The sequence below is a fragment of the Triplophysa dalaica genome, chromosome 16, assembly GCF_015846415.1.
Source record: "Triplophysa dalaica isolate WHDGS20190420 chromosome 16, ASM1584641v1, whole genome shotgun sequence".
In the NCBI taxonomy this organism is placed as follows: Eukaryota; Metazoa; Chordata; class Actinopteri; order Cypriniformes; family Nemacheilidae; genus Triplophysa; species Triplophysa dalaica.
This window is the reverse complement of record NC_079557.1, coordinates 22,058,203-22,075,001: the sequence shown is the minus strand read 5'-3', so window position 1 is coordinate 22,075,001 and position 16,799 is coordinate 22,058,203. Positions and strand designations below refer to the sequence as shown.

General features: G+C 40.8%; 1 protein-coding gene across 6 annotated transcripts in view; it reads left to right on the top strand.

Annotated features, from left to right (window-relative positions):
• Positions 1-3,067: 3,067 nt before the first annotated feature.
• Positions 3,068-16,799, top strand: part of gria3b (glutamate receptor, ionotropic, AMPA 3b) — an 84,458-nt gene continuing 70,726 nt past the window's right edge. For all 6 annotated transcript variants that reach the window (XR_008909220.1, XM_056769168.1, XM_056769169.1 and 3 more), the window contains exons 1-2: positions 3,068-3,456; positions 3,883-4,041. Coding sequence is in view for 5 of the 6 variants with exons in the window: in XM_056769168.1 (XP_056625146.1) it covers positions 3,378-3,456; positions 3,883-4,041 (238 nt within the window). In the remaining variant the exon portion in view is untranslated. The remainder of the gene's footprint in view (positions 3,457-3,882; positions 4,042-16,799) is intronic.

Genomic DNA, 16,799 nt, shown 5'->3' with positions numbered 1-16,799 from the left:
CTCCCCGTGACCCGAGGTAGTTCGGATAAGCGGTAGAAAATGGTATGGTTTTGGGTTACACTTTCAACATGTATATAATTAACAGTAGTGCCCACATTATCAACAGCCTGCCCACAGAAAGGAAGTTCATTAAAATACAACTATAGGTAAACACACGACCCACAACCTAAGAGTACTCAAGCAGTGGCGGAGCTCGAGTTTTTCACATGGGGTGTCCTGGGGGTGGCCAAGGCAACTTCAGGGGGTCCATAGACCATGATAGAAAGTCAGTGTGTAATAGTGATGCGCGGATGGCGGTTAAATCCGCGGGTGCTGCGGATGATCCGCGGGACGGGTGTGTCGGGTAATAAAAAAATACATTCGGATTAATTGCGGGTGGATGATATCATATACAATATTAACAAAATTTCTAAAAAAATACGAATTTGTTTTAAATGCATTTTAAAGAAGGCGCTAATTTGCAGTAGGCCCTAATTTAAAAGAAATGTGCGCGTGGTGGACGGTCTATTTCTTAAAGCAGATATGGGGGCAAAACAGATCCGAGAGAAATTTAAAAGGGAGAAATAAAAACAAAACAAAAGGTAGGAAAGAAAGGTACCGTGTGGGAGCGTTTTAGCGAAGTTAACAAGGATGAATCAAGTGCTGGGTATGTAATATGCAACGACTGTGAGGCACTGTATGTATATGAAAGCCATAAGAATGGTACCTCTTATATGGTACATCATGTGTGTGCTAAATCAAAATATTAGATTTAAGCATTTACAGACAAAGACAAAGACGGGAGACTGCATTCATTCATTCATTTATTTATTTAATTAGAAATTTGATATTATTTATTAGAATGATCTTACTCGTTGAATAAACACCATGCACTGTGCTGTGTTTGAACTTTTCTGTTTTTCCTGTTTGCTCCTGTAGAGCTGTTTTGAAACAATACACATTGTGAAAAGCGCTAAATAAATAAATTTGAATTGAATTGAATTGACAGTGCTATAATATTTACTGAGTAATTAAAGTGACGATCGGATTCGGGTCGGGTGCGGATATCTATATCGGAGAAAATTATACGTGCGGCCGGGTGGCGGGTGGATAATTTATTTGAAGCAGCGGGTGACATTTTAGCTTAAATAGGGACAATATATGGACAATTTAGGCTAAATAGGGAACCGATCTCTCTGATTAACCCGTCTAGTGCCAACATTCATGTTTACTCATACAGCGACTTCACTTTCAAAATGATTTCCGCAAACAAAATCATAGTCTTAAAACTAACCTTATATGCGATATATCATTATTCTTCTGTTACTCGCATCACTTTCATCCTGGATTAATTTGAAAGCTGCGCGCGGCACCGGACGCTTTTCAGCAAGTGGTGAAATGAGATGTCAATCATCATTAAACTGCCCAATAAAATTTGAGGTGGCACTCGGGGTGGCCAATCAAATGGCTCCGCCTCTGTACTCAAGCCTAGTGGATGAATGAATGAAGGAACGGTCAACCAAATGAATAGACGAATGGTTGGATGGATGGATGGATGGATGGATGGCTGCAGTGTGTTCCAGCACCATGGACAGCAGCTGTACTCAATAACAGGGTTGCGTTTCTTTCCATAAAAAGCGTTTATTCATCTAATGAAGACTAAGAGTTTGTTGTGTTATTAAATTGGGGAAGTCTTAAGTGTATAATGTTAGATTGTTGATTTATTTACGTCATTTGCCAGGTTGTTTATTATTGCTTCGGCCAAGAACAGTGCGATTGTAGAATAAGCATTGAAAATGTTTCCTTCTCCATTGCACGTTGTCTGCGTTGTTTTTAAACGTGTTGACGTCCGTCAAATGATCGCTGCGTCGCGTCTAACTTGGGAAATTTTAAAACGGCTCAACTTTTAAAAAAAGCGTCTTGTTGGCGTTGCGTTCTCCTGGTTTTTTTTTTCTGAACGCAACGCATCCTGTGAAATTGCCGCTTTATGAGTCTTTGTCTCATAACACAATTGCTGTTTTATTACCGCCGTTCATCCAATCGGCTTTTAGCATGACGCAACGGTACTCCCAGCAAAGTGATGGATGGCGCTATGTTAAAGGGTCCTCGTGTTACCACGGCATCACGCGCGCGCACACACACACACACACACATGTTTTGTCCACCCCCTCCACACTGCGACACGACAAACTGCAGCGCTGCTGTAGAGTGCAGAACTTATTATTATTTCTATTAAAAAACACACGTGCCTGGAGATTTAAAATTATTTTTCAATATTCCGTAATTTTACTTTTAATTGCAACAGCAATTCATTAAATAACTGCTTAAACGGTCGTACATTACATTTAGTCAATAGAAATGGGAATACCAGTGCATATCTGTAGTGTTGGAGGATTAAATACATTTATGAAAGAATTAACAGCTAACATGAATGTATATGCATTAAATCCGTTATAACTGAGGTTTTAATAATGAAAATGAAGTCTTGACTGCTTACAACATGAGTCTTTGAGCAATGAAGTAGCTAACATAAAAATGTTTGCGATTGTTTGAATGCATTATTAACATCTATATGATGAGTTATATGTACACATGCTTCAGTGAAAGTGTTCAAATCTTATTTTTCTTCCTGAACGTTAGTTCAAGTTTCATCCATATTGCCCTGCTGCTCCGATTGGACACACCGCACACACTCAATATAATCCTCCTCTCTCTCTCTCTCTCTCTCTCTCTCTCTCCCCTCGACCAACCCCACCATCAGTCTCTCTCTCTCTCTCTCTCTCTCTCCCCTCGACCATCCCCAGCATCAGTCTCTCTCTCTCTCTCTCTCTCTCTCTCTCTCTCTCTCTCTCCCCTCGACCATCCCCAGCATCAGTCTCTCTCTCTCTCTCTCTCTCTCTCTCTCTCCCCTCGACCATCCCCAGCATCAGTCTCTCTCTCTCTCTCTCTCTCTCTCTCTCTCTCTCTCTCTCCTCGACCATCCCCAGCATCAGACTCTCTCTCTCTCTCTCCCCTCGACCATCCCCAGCATCAGTCTCTCTTTCTCTCTCTCTCTCTCTCTCTCTCTCTCTCTCTCTCCCCTCGACCATCCACAGCATCAGTCTCTCTCTCTCTCTCTCCCCTCGACCATCCTCAGCATTAGTCTCTCTCTCACATTCCTCCCTATCTCTATCTCCTCGACCATCCCCAGCATCAGTCTCTCTCTCTCTCTCCCCTTCTCTCTCTCCTCGACCATCCCCAGCATCAGTCTCTCTCTCTCTCTCTCTCTCTCTTCTCGCTTGCTGAAGATTGTTCTCCACGAGTCTCCGCGCTTTACTGACGCCTGGATCTCTGCCTTTATGAATCTCTTCAGTCAGCTCGTGTTATAAAGGCTTGATTTTGTTGAGGCACACGAGAAAATGGATCAAAGACTGGTGCTTTTTTTATTATGGCTATTCGGCAGATCTCTCGCTGGATTTCCCAATCAGATCAATATAGGTGAGTCCGTGTGTGCTTGACTTGCTTTGCTTTGTCTGTCGCAGTCTGCTTTCGACACATGTGTATTAAAGCAAACGCATGTTGGTGTATCGGTTACATCAGGACGGCGGTGTTATAAGAGCTGCACAAACGCATTATTCACTTCGACAATGCGGGAAATACCGTTGCCATAAGTGATAAGACGGTTGTTTACGCGATTATGTTTCGATTTCCATCACAGCCATAAATGAGCATAACACCCTTCTTATAAACTCAAGAGAAAGTTGAAATGAAAATGCATGCGTATCTTTAAAATTCATACTTTAGCGTTATGTGCATTAGAGATTTGCAATCCAGCTGTTGTCTGTGCATCTGGTGTTAATGTGACATGTGTGTGTGGGGTGATGTTGTTCATCTTTGATTCATTGCTGTTTGTTTCTCATGAAGGTGGGCTCTTCATGCGCTCTACTGTTCAGGAACACAGCGCTTTCAGATTTGCCGTTCAGCTCTACAACACCAACCAGAACACGACTGAGAAACCCTTCCATCTGAGTTACAATGTAGACAACCTGGAGTCCTCCAACAGTTTCTCTGTCACACACGCATGTGAGTAATCCACTGCACACTGAAACATAACCCACATCACTGACTGAAGAGCTACTGCAGAAATAACTGATGATAATAATTATAAGCAATACAAAATGGATGGTGTTTAATTGAAATGTTAAATGCTTTTGAACAAAAACTGCACAGTGGTTTCTACCGTGAAATTCCATTTCCTGTAATACTCCAGTTTTTGCCTTTTCTCTCAATCCCAAACTCACTGGTGGCATAATCTCATACGGTCAGTCCGGTTAATACAATCATTCTATTGTTACCATATAAGCCACTGCCTAAAAATACATTTACGTTGTTACAAATACGTATATTGTTAGTCCAGGCATGGATGTCTCTCGCTCACTGTGACTGTCTGTAACGTTCCGCTTGCTTAAAACACGTCAAGTCAGTGTATATTTCAGCTTTGATGTTTTCCTTATCCAATCTGAGTGGAATTGTGACGGCTCTCTGCGGTCCTGATGCTTGTCCAGTATGATTTGCAAGTTTTAAAATACGAGGATGAGCATTCAGCATGAGAAGTGCTTTGTGCGCACAGTGTGTCGGTATTTCTGCGTCAAAATCACTTTGAATTGAAAGGCAAGTTCCCTTGGCAACGCAGAATAACCCCATGCACTGTGGAGGTACTGATAGGTGTGAAGAAGACAGCAGAAATCATCACACAAACACAGATTTCCAGGATTCGTGGGAGGGACGTCAAAAATGTTTTTTTCAACCTGCTGGTGGTTTCCGTCCCTCAGTATTTCTGAACTATTTCCAAGTGTTCTCAGAAAGAGGACCTCTGCACTTCACGTCAGTCATGCTGTGAAAGGAGAGATTCATGTGAAAAACAAACCGAATATCCTCAATATATATTATGAACACATGCTGTATTGAAGGCACATCCTCCGGATCATGTGTGCATATTTTGCCGTGTTTATCCAAAGCCCTCCTCAACCCCTGCAGTGTCAACTCATTTACAATCAGACCTCATATTGCCTCAGCACAGCCACTGTGTCTGGACGTACATGCATAAATAAATGTACACAAAGGCAGCCAATCAAAGTGAAAGTGTCAAGGTGGGGGTGGGATTGTGGGAAAGGAGGCGTGAATCCTGGTGTTATATTGAGCGATGATCACACACTAATGAGGTGTCTGTGCTGATAACCGTACGGATGTACAGACATCCAATGAATGCATAACACGGATCACAGAGAATGCAAACATTCTCCGGCCTTAAGAAATCACAAAGACAAAAATACAGAACCTTGATTTTTGAAATCCAAATAAAAGTAGGACCACACTCTAGTCTTGAGAGAGTCTTCCATCCAGTTCTGCTGTGTTTTATCACTGCCTTTAACTGAACATCAAGAAGATGACTCAAGACTGACTATAACATCACCGACGTCCTGGACATTCATCCATCATCCAGCAGTGGGGACTGTTGTAAATCACGTTGAATGTTGACTTTGCATACTTCTTTTATGTGACATAACATTCAACAAGACACAAAATTTAGGGTGAGCTTTAATCTACAGGGAATTGATTTGATTCTCAAAGCCAGAGGTGAATGTGAGATGCCCACCATAACGTCTAAGTCTGTATTTAACATGAACGTCCATATGACTGGAGTTTTGCAAAGGATTTTAAAGACATGTTCTTTATTTTTGAATAGCCGTATAGGAGAATAGAATGAGCGTGTATCAAGAAAGGGTTGATTTCATTAATTTCATGTTGAGCTTTATGTGAATGTCAATTTTGCACTTTATGAACAGTTCATGCACACATCTGACCTATTGAATCACTTTATTGACTTCATTTATTTAGGCACAATTAACCCTCCTGTAAAAACACACACAGAAATACAGCATGTGTCAGTGCTCTGAATCACAGGCATTCATCATAACACTCCATATGCAATACCTAAATACATCATCTTGAATCTTTGATGAACGCTTTTATTTCCAGTTTCAAGAAGCACTGTGAAGCTTTGAAGAGTTGTCATGAAGTTGACTTTCGTCACAGCTCAAACAGGACGGGTACACTATTCATGAAGCATTAAAGATTTGCTGGGTAGAATCGCTCAAATCTTCACTTTCCTTTTAAAGCCTTTGATTTGAGGCGTGTGTCATAACAAAAGCAATAAAACATGAACGGCTGCATCTGTGTTTTTTAGGATGTTCAGACGTAGGGGCAGAAAACCATTTGAAGTTGAATGTAGAAATGCCATTTGGTACTTTGTGTCAGTGGCTCTTGTGTGCGCTGTAGTCTGTGGTGTGTGGTCGCTCTACAGTATGCTGTTGTTGGGGTGTTCTGCTGGTTATTGCAGAAAATATGTGTTTATGTGCCCAAGTCAACGCTGCTGTGGGCCTGACGGAGCAGTTTTCACTTTCGAGTCTCTTTTATCGATGCATATATTCATTAAGAGGTTTTCAGCTGAATCGCTGCCTTCATTTGCTGCGTTTATGAACAGCAGGTCAGTGTAATATTTCTTGAAACTGTGTGAAGCATGATTCACCATTTGGCCTTGCATGTTGTGCTGGGTGCTCCACATAAAATCAGTGCATATTAATTTGATTTAGTCACGTGGGAGTACGCAATGTCTTTTAAGGTGAATCTATTTAAGGGAGCTGATGTTCTTTCAAGGCTGAGGCGGCGGCACACGTCTCTCTTCTACCCAGCAGTCCACATTCACACAGCAGGCTTCAACGCAAAGTCAATTGTTACTAACTTGGATTTCAGAAAGCATGTGGTTGTTTGCCATATTCACACCATCAGAAGTCCATCCGTAGAGAAATAAATCCTCCTTCTTCTTTCGTGATTGTGGGTGTGACTGCTTCACTGACAGCGTATCAATCAATATTTGAGATAATTGCTGTTTACAGTATGACAACGAAGATGATTCTGAATGACTGAGCAAAGTAATGAGACTGTTCCCGTTCCAGTTGAATGGTGCTTTTCTTAGAATTTCCCCTTTGAATAATGAAACTGTCAGAAAAAAAGATTTAAAATTGTATCTTTTTGTACATATACCTTAAGTGTATTTTCATACCTTTACAGGTATACAAAAGATTATATTTGGTGTGTGTTAAATGTACTTTTTGGGTGCATTATTGTACCTATTGTCTACCTTTAAATATTTAGTACCCTAATATTTATCTGGTACACAATAATGAGGCCAAAAGGGCACAACATTTAAAGGTTAGGGTACCACCCCAGCGACAGAGGAGGTACCGTTTGAAACCTTTTTATTCTGATAGTAATCACGTGAAATCCTCCGGCATAGCTGGGTTGTATTTGACAAAAAAAAAGAAATGCAATAAGAAAACAAAGCCTATTTTATTTTGGCATTGTGACTCAGTTTCTCCCTCCAATTCTCAATATCATTATGTGTCGTGTCCAGATGTTTTACTTTAAAGGTTTAGAATAGTCAGATTTAATGCAGCAACAGTGATTTATGTTGTAACAGTGAATTCATCTTTTTAAGCATTTTTATCGTTTTTTTCATCTATTTCTTTTATTTATTTACTCATTCATTTTTGTTGTATAATGACAAATGATATTAAAAGTGCTGGAAAAATAAAAAGTAATGGTGACACGCTGTCAAATGTGAGTGCCACACAAGCAGAATGAAATGACCAGCCGCTTTGAAATGTTCTGGCAGGAATGCACGGCTCAGAAAAATAAGCCAATAAATAGACTGGCAATGACATCTCACCTCTGCTGCCGACTGACTGAGACACATTTGTGACTCACTGAAGTACCTACAGAGATTAGGAGTAGTATTTGCCATAAGAAATCAACACGCCAAAGCAAACAGCCGCTTTTCTTTACATGAATCCAGCGTTCACATTCTGTCACTCCTCACCGTAATGAGATGTGCATCTTCCCAGACAGACTTTATGATTATTTCTGAGGGGCTGAAACATCTTCATGTGTGCAGAATGCAGCATGTGTGTGATCCGTTTCATTTACATTTGATGGTAGTCAGCAGATGGATTTGATCCGATTGTGTGTTGCTCTATTTGTTTTTATCTTTAAGTGAGTCTCAGCTTTGCTATGAAACTTAACATATTCTTTTGGTTTGAATTCGTTGAGAATCTAAATTGTTTTCCCAATCACCTGATCTGAGACCAGATGGAATCTGGTGCTTTATTTTTTTGTTTTTCTGGGTGTGACCTTTCAAATCAGATTGATTTCTTTAGTGCTTTTCACAATATGGCTGTTGCGGAGCGGCTTTACAAACATATAGATATAAAGGTTCATCATAGTTGCAAGCTTTACCCATTTCTAGAGCGTGGTTAGTATAAAAGACGCCATTTTAAGACTGTAAGAAGAATGTAAAACAAACCCTGATTGATATTTCACTCATTGTGTAACTGGACTTTATTTCCTCAGGTGTTTCAGCGTGACATATGTCTGACTCATGGGCCCTCGGTCTAAATTAAGATGTAAATGAAAACACAATCAATGATTATGTCTGGATTGATAAGGCTGTGGTGGAGTGATACAAGGGTGTAGAGATGAAAGCTTCTTTCTGTTTCTTATGTCTGTGTACGCAAACCTTTGCAGAACGGAGCTGCTAAATACATTGTAGTCTGTTATATGCACTGAGCTTTCTGTTTCAGCTTAAGCTCTTAATACTAACACAAAAAGTTTACAGGAACAATCGTAAGTCAGTTTGAAGCTTGATTTACACTAGAGCATCAGTTTAGTAGTCATCTACATCCGAGCCGCTGGAGGGAGCGTCTGAATAACCTACTTTGTGGTTTGGTGAATTTACTTTGTGAGCGTCGCTCTTTAGAGCTTACATTAGTGTGAACAGTTGCACGCTACAGTCATTTTCAATCCCTTGTGTTAATTAAATTAGAGACGGCCAGTAGAGCAGCATGAGCGTGCTAATCCTGCGGGCAGGGCTCTCACACAACACTATGACAGAAGTTACTTTGAAGTGCGCTGAACGGGGAGAGGACGGTGAAACATCTCTAATTACATCTGTTTTCCCTTTATGCCATTCAAGTCTTGAAGTCACAGGTACATTAAGACGAGCAGTTCAAAGAGCGGCCTGCAACATGAAAAGGATTGTGGGTACAGCATTTCTTTTCTGATGGCTGCAGCTGAATTGAAGCTGAGCGTGTTGTTGTGAGAATGGAGTAAAGCCTGTGCACTATTTATCATTGTACATTTGTGGATTTTTGTAAAAGAACTTATTTGCATTACCGGGCCTTTAAATCTCACCCCTCTCACGGCCATCTTTCTTTCTGTCATTTGGCTAATGGTGTGCTTCTCCTTTGCCAAGATGTGTCTACCACTTTTGGATTGGATTTTCTTATACACCCGGCTCCGGCTGGAAGATTTTTTTCACTTTTGGGATAAATCGCACTTTAAATGGATACTTCACCCAAAAATTCTGTCATCATTTACTACCCTTCGAGTTGTTACAAATGTGTATAGATGTCTTTGTTCTGCTGAACAAAGAGAAAGACATTTGGAAGAATGCTTATTACCAGACAGGTTTTGACCCCATTGACTCCCATAGTAGGAAAAAAAACAATGGTAGTGTCCCAGAATTGTTTACTGTCCTACATTCTTCAAAATGATAAAGGATTTTTTTCCTGTTATTAGTGGTGAGATTTGTTTGGTTACAAGCATTATTCCAAATATCTTTTTCTCCGTGTTCATGACGGAATTTTCATTTTTAGGTGAAGTATTCCTTTAGAGGAGCTGATAGATGGCATCTTTACACGACGCGGGTTAAAGGCATCAGCGAATCAGCGCTGTCATACAGGAATGTCATTTTCCTATGGCTCAATCACCTGAAGGTGTTTTGTCACATGATATTCATGGCTCAACATTTTTTGTGGAACTAAGGCCGAAGTATGGTCCGTCCATCCGCATGACGCCATTTTCGTCCTCAGAAGGGTCCGCGGTCGTCAGCACACCCTGTCCTTGTGCAGCCCATTTTTTGAGCCAGGCACAACAGCGCATGCTCGAAAGAAGTGCACCAGTCCACATAAAGTGTGCAGTGTGTTGTTGTCAAAGAAGAACGAAAAAAAAACAGCATGCTGAAACCAAGAACAGTAAGCTTAGAAGCATATCCTTCTCCATACGGTTTGGTTGTTGTTCTTGTTGTCTTGTTGTTTGCTCGGATTGTTTGCAATGATGAAAACACTTCCTCAATCATTCATTTGCAGTGCTGTGAGTGACGTGACTCAGTGCTGCCCTCTGACGGTCTAGTAGAGCACACATACTCATTTGTACTGCGCGTGTGTCGAACTCAGACGTCCGCGCTTAATTCATGATGAGTATTGGAAGGAAGCTGTGCACGAGATGGACACTGACGCGGAAAGTCAAGTATACCAGCGGCTTGAGTGCCTATGAGAAAAGATACCGCGCCAGCACAGCAGCTGCCATAGACATGTTTGAGAATGAACGGCATTCTCTGAGACTTAAGAAAATGAGCATATAGACAAAGGTAAAATAATTGTCATCAAGGTCAGGTGTTTTCTTAGGTTTGGGCACGCAGTGAGACACCGGTTCAGCAGTCATGTTTGGCACAGTTTTGCTGTTCATTTCATCTTCTGCATCAAGTGATTTTATTTCAAGAATGTTTGACAAACTCCTAATCCCTCATGAATGAGGTGATTCTCTCTCACTGCACAGCTTGTCCTGTGATCAAACCCTCAGCGCTAAAGAGCATATGTAATGACAGGTTGAAAGATGAAAGAGTCTATCTCTCGCTCTCTCTGAGTTTGTCAAGTCATATATGAGTTCTTCTCACGCTCGATGGGATCTTGTTCTCATTAGCTGCATGGTGCAGTGCTGTTGTGCAGGAGTTTTGTCAGGTCGCTCTCCCCTCACAATCTAAAGCTATAGAAAGAAATGTCAGAATCCTGGTATCCAGCACCGCTGAAGATCTGAGAGAGAACATGTCTTCAGACGAGAGGACAGTTGCTGTTGGACATCTAGTTACTTGAAGAACACAATACATGCACTGATACCCAAGTATACACTGTACAAATATACCTTCTGTTTATCCACTGGGGATAAAGGGTTTACTACTTTGACTACATTTTGGTCTATAAACACACCCAGCCTTCTTGTAAACATAAAATGTGAGCAGCTCACCAGCACAGCATCAGGGTGGTTGGATTCCGGGCTGTTGCCATTTGATTGTTAAGCTGTTGATTATCAAATATTACTAAGTGGTTGCTAGGGTGTTATTTACTCACTTTACAACATTTCTATACTGGACGTGATGCGACAAGAGACTATAGATCGCATTAGAACCCATTATAATTTTACATTTTGTCTACACTGGATGCAGCACTGCGCCATGTCTGGTGTAGACACGGTGTACAGGTAAAGTCTATAAATGCTTACAAAGGTTTTTAATTTCAGGTTGTTCAGTTATTTCAATATTTTTTGCTATAGAGCAGAGGTTCCCAAACTTTTCATCCCGCAACCACCAAAATAACAGTCCCACTGAGTCGACACCCCTACTATCCTCAGAGGTGGTTCAAGTATACAAACGTTGTGCTATTCTACCCAAACGCACATAATGACAACACAAAAGAGCACAGTCTAACATCAGATTATTTTATAGTTATTTACCTTACTTGTTCCATGTCAACTATGAACTATTACTATAGATGGATGAATTTCATCAAACTGATGTTAGTGCTGATGGATGTCCCTCTTTTGGCACCTGAGGACGATGACCCTCTGACTGCGGCACATCTCCGCCCTCCTCCACTGGCCTCCCTGTTAAATCAATGTTTCATTTGGGTAAATAAGAATATCCCAAACCTAAAGCCTGAAGAATAATCTGCGTTCACATGGGACTGTTTAACGTGGTGCTTGCTGCACCTAACCTAACGCGGTCACTGATGTCATTAATGTGACGTTATCACCTCAGGGGTCACAAGGAATTGCCTGGTTTTATTTTTTTACGTAACTAATATATTTATATTTTGTTACACTTATTGATTACATGTGACCCCCACTTTGGGAACCCCTGTGTAAAAGCATTAGAACTGCCAGACGATAACAAAGAGTTTTATTATCATTCAGCAATTTCCAGCTAAAATCACATCACCCTTGCTTAACTGTGTATAGAGGCTTCATTCAATCAGACACATGCTGATCAGATCACGTCCATTACCAGAGGACAGGCAAGACCTTCCTCTGTCCTCGTCTCAATGGATGGGTTTTAAGGAGATTTGAAAGTACTCTGTACAGAGCATCACATTTGATATTCAGCTGAAAGATTCCTGGATGGATCAAGGGCCCAGAATGATCGGTGATGCAGTGCTTTGCTTTAAAAGGATGATATCTTGAACAGAGGTAGTCAAGGATAGAAATAATATGAAGTGCTAAAGAAGGGCACGTAAATATCTAAAGAAATAGGAGAATAAAAACCTATTCATTGAAAACTTTGGGTAAAGACTGAATATATCACACAACACAATAAGCATGTCCCATATTGAGCTAAACCCAACACAACACAACATCTCATTGATTAGATTTATAATAAACAAAGCCATATCTAGAATATGAGACAGGATATTGACCTAGGGGTGGGTTCATGTTCTGCATGTTTAGTCCTACAGTAAATAATAATAATAATAATTACAATTAGATAACAGTGCTTTACATGGAAGGGGGAACTTCCTCAAGCTGGAAGATGTGACTGCAGACATATTGCTCAGAATGCCCACCACACGTCAGCTTATTGGTGGAGAGGAGACACAGTTACGAATTCAATTAGTTAGAGGTGTGACGAGACACTTATCCCACGAGACACGGCACTGGGTTCATGAGAACGAGACGAGACTTTTTAGACTTTTTAAAAGAAATCCACAATGATGAAATAGATAGGGAAAATTTTGTATTATTCACCTTAAAAACAAAAAATGAAACAAAATGTAGGCATTATAAAATAAAGTTGTACTTTATGAAACAAATTAAACTATTTTAATGAATTATATTATGCAATAATAAACTATTTATAAACTCTGCAAAAATGTTTTGTCACATACTCAACTAACAGGCAGAAATTGCACCAAAAAATTATTTGTTTTCTTAACAAGCGCAGCTTTTAGTAAAGAGATCTGGTTGTTTTCTCTATATGCTTTTTGCATAGTGATTTTGTTAGTAGAGGTGGTGATCATATCACACTGTCAATCCTCCTTCCTCCACTGACCTCATATTAATCTTGAGTACAAAAAGAGTAGTATTGCATACTTCGTATCTTCGAAGAGTATTTAGTTTGATCACATTTATAATAGAACCAAAGCACGTGCGCATCCACTGTCAAAAAAACACAGACATCAGTTTCACTCACCGCATGCGGTTCATGTCCGGCATATTTTAGCTCTGGGACGGCTCCATATATAAGTTTCAAACCATCTCCAAATCCAGCATTATGTCCACAGTTTATATAACATTCATCTCCCAAATACTGTGAACAAACAAAAACCTGAACTACATCAACATATGCTCTCTTTCTCTCTCTCTCTCTCTCTCTCTCTCTCTCTATCTCCTGAACACAAGTGAAAGTGACATCTGCGCATGCTCCTCCTGCTCTCCTGTGGCCGTGCCGCATGCTTTTCCGGGAGAATTGTCCAATAAGGGACTAGGAAAAGTTGTTACAAAACAGTTTTATATGTTCGAAAAATACTTTCCGAAACCTGTATGATTGCTGGGGGAGTGTATTGAGCACAGAAATACTACGTCATACGCCCAACTTATTTTATGACAAGTTGACCATGTTAAGCATGAGAAGACAGCACATTTAACATTGTAAAGAAGTCAGAATGCATGAAAATCCATTGGACGGCTGCTTTAATACTACACAAACACATCATGTTACATGGTTACATTGCACATAAGTAAGAGAGAGATGATCTGTTTTTGAAGAGGTTTGCCTGTGAATGTGTTTAAAATACCGTAATGTAAACTTGCAATTGCTATCAAACTGATATAACCAGTCTTTGGCTACAGGGTAATAGAGCTGCCGGCCACAACAAAAACTGAGTCCGTCCAAGACTTCACTAATATGTTTATGAATAGTTTGTGTTGCTGCTGTCCGTGGTCCTGAACGACTGTCCTTGAGTCCTCCGCCAATGAGAAGATTGACATCATTCTGTAGGGTGCGGAGGCTGGTGGGTAGAGTTAAATTAAGGCTTGATTTCTCAAAGAACATAAGAAAACCCACAGGCAGGACTCGTCCCAAGAATTGAGCTCAGGAGAGTTCGCTTTGGGAGGAGAGGGCCCAACAAACACTCCACTCACTTGAAGGCAAATAAAACACAATGAATTTTTAATAATGATATCAAAGCAAGTGTAGCAACTTTGTCTTATTTATCCCGATATGACTCACAGATGTTTGAAATTACAACAGCTTTCAACTCTGTGGCTGTTTGAGGTGTTGCGGTCTTGCCAGCGGAGGTGCGGCTTTGAGCCAAGAGGGCATTTTACAGCACATCAATGATGCTGCTCGTCTGGTGCTGAGCTGTGCCCGTTGTTTTTTGCAGGACCATGTTCCAAGGTTTGTCTTTTCTCTAAATCACTTTGAGATTGAACATCAACAGACGGCAGATCTTGTCTTTGTTGTTATTGAAGATGATATCAGTATGACGATACGACAGGAGCACACAGCTGACCATAAAAATAATTGCTAAACAGAAGGGGGAAACATGGATAAAGAGTAAATATTCTCACACACACTCATACAATCATTCACGATTCCAAAGCGTTTATCTGCAGTGCAAAACTGCAGATGGGTTATGGCATACCTTGTGTGCACAATCGCACAAATAAAAAAGACTTGTTATTATGGGCTGTTTATCACTAAAGCGACACAGCTGCAGATGAAAAATGCTCATATTTTCATTGTGACAATGCAGCAGAGCATGGAGGAAGAACCAGAATGTTCTTTTAAAACAAAACATGTTTGGTCCACTCTGTTCTTCTTCTAAAAGCAAATGTTTTTTATTTATTTATTGTTAATTAGTTCTGAGATGGTCTTTCACAATATCAGTATGATGAAACCATAAACCATGAATTCAACGCTACAGATAACCCGTGGTGTTGGCAATTAATACAGCAAAAAAACAACATGAGAGAGAGAGAGAGTAAGCAATAAGTCTTTTTCTGGCTCTGTGTTTTTGCTTCTCAACAGTGTTTGAAGTCTGTTCTGTATTGTGCTTCTGAAGGTCAGAGCACTTCTGATCAACACTGATCACTGGGCATATTTTTCTATAATCTGCTCACCATGACCCTGCCGTTGTTTCAGGCTTCATGAGGAAAGTTTTGTGTGAATGGAGGCACATGCAGGCTTTCAGAATGTTCCCGCTCAGTTTATTACAGAAGCAGATTCTGGCAGGATTTCGGCAGCCTCAGAGCAGAGAACACGCATACGTCTGCAGACCCGGTCAAGATTAATGAAGATCTGTGAATCAGCACAGAGCCTTTAAAGCGTCGCCCTGCAGAGAAGATGACATCATGTGGGGAAAGTGAACATTTGGTCTAGCTTAACCACATAAACCTTTCAGCTTCCCAGGGATATTATGTGCTCAAGTGCACAAAAATTAGCACACACGACAACACCTGTGAATGTAGAGAATTGTGTTGAATATTTCATATGATTATATGTAACAATAATTCATGAGCCATACATAGAATGTTGTCCATCAGCTAGCTACCGATGGAACAGAACATCCATATTTGATCCTTCAGAGCTGTTAGCGTGTACCGTTGAGGACCTTTAAGAAATGTGCTGTAATTCTTCTTTAGTTTGATGGGTGTTCCCAGCATTAGTTTGACTCATTGCAGGGCTTGAGCGACCACTGTTATTCCTGTGTAACGTGTCATCATTTATCATTGATCTTTGACTGGGGTGTCAAATTGGAATTGATCTAGATTCACCAGCTAAAGACGGCTTTCACAGAAAAGACATACAGCGCTACTGCAAACATCAATAACATCCAGCATTTCTGATGTTCCTGCTTTTTATCGACAGTTGCACTATTGTGGAAGCCTCAACCCAAGTTGTAAGTCGTAATTTTGATACAATTTCTATTGATTCTGCAGTGACAGAATATGGAGAAGTCTTCAGGCTGACACCGTGGTTTGGTGTTTGTCAGTTGAATCTATGACAGACTCATGCTGTGGTGGTCTGAGTTCATGCTTGAGAACAATAGAGATCTCTCTATCTCTCTATCTCTCTCACTCACTCACTCACTCACTCACTCACTCACTCACTCTCTCTCACTCACTCACTCTCTATCTCTCTCTCTCTCACTCACTCACTCACTCACTCTCTCTCTCTCACTCACTCACTCACTCTCTATCTCTCTCTCTCTCACTCACTCACTCACTCACTCACTCTCTCTCACTCATTCACTCTCTCACTCTCTCTCTCTCTCTCTTTCACTCACTCACTCTCTCTCTCTCTTACTCACTCTCTCTCTCTCTTACTCACTCACACTCTCTCTCTCTCGCGCGCTCGCTCGCTCAATAACTCATTCTCTCTCTCTTTCACTCACTCACTCACTCACTCACTCACTCACTCGTTCGTTCGCTCACTCACTCACACTCTCTCTCTCTCTCTCTCTCGCGCGCTCGCTCGCTCAATAACTCATTCTCTCTCTCTTTCACTCACTCACTCGTTCGCTCACTCACTCACTCACTCACTCACTCACTCACTCTCTCTCTCACTCACTCACTCACTCTCTATCTCTCTCTCTCACTCACTCACTCACTCT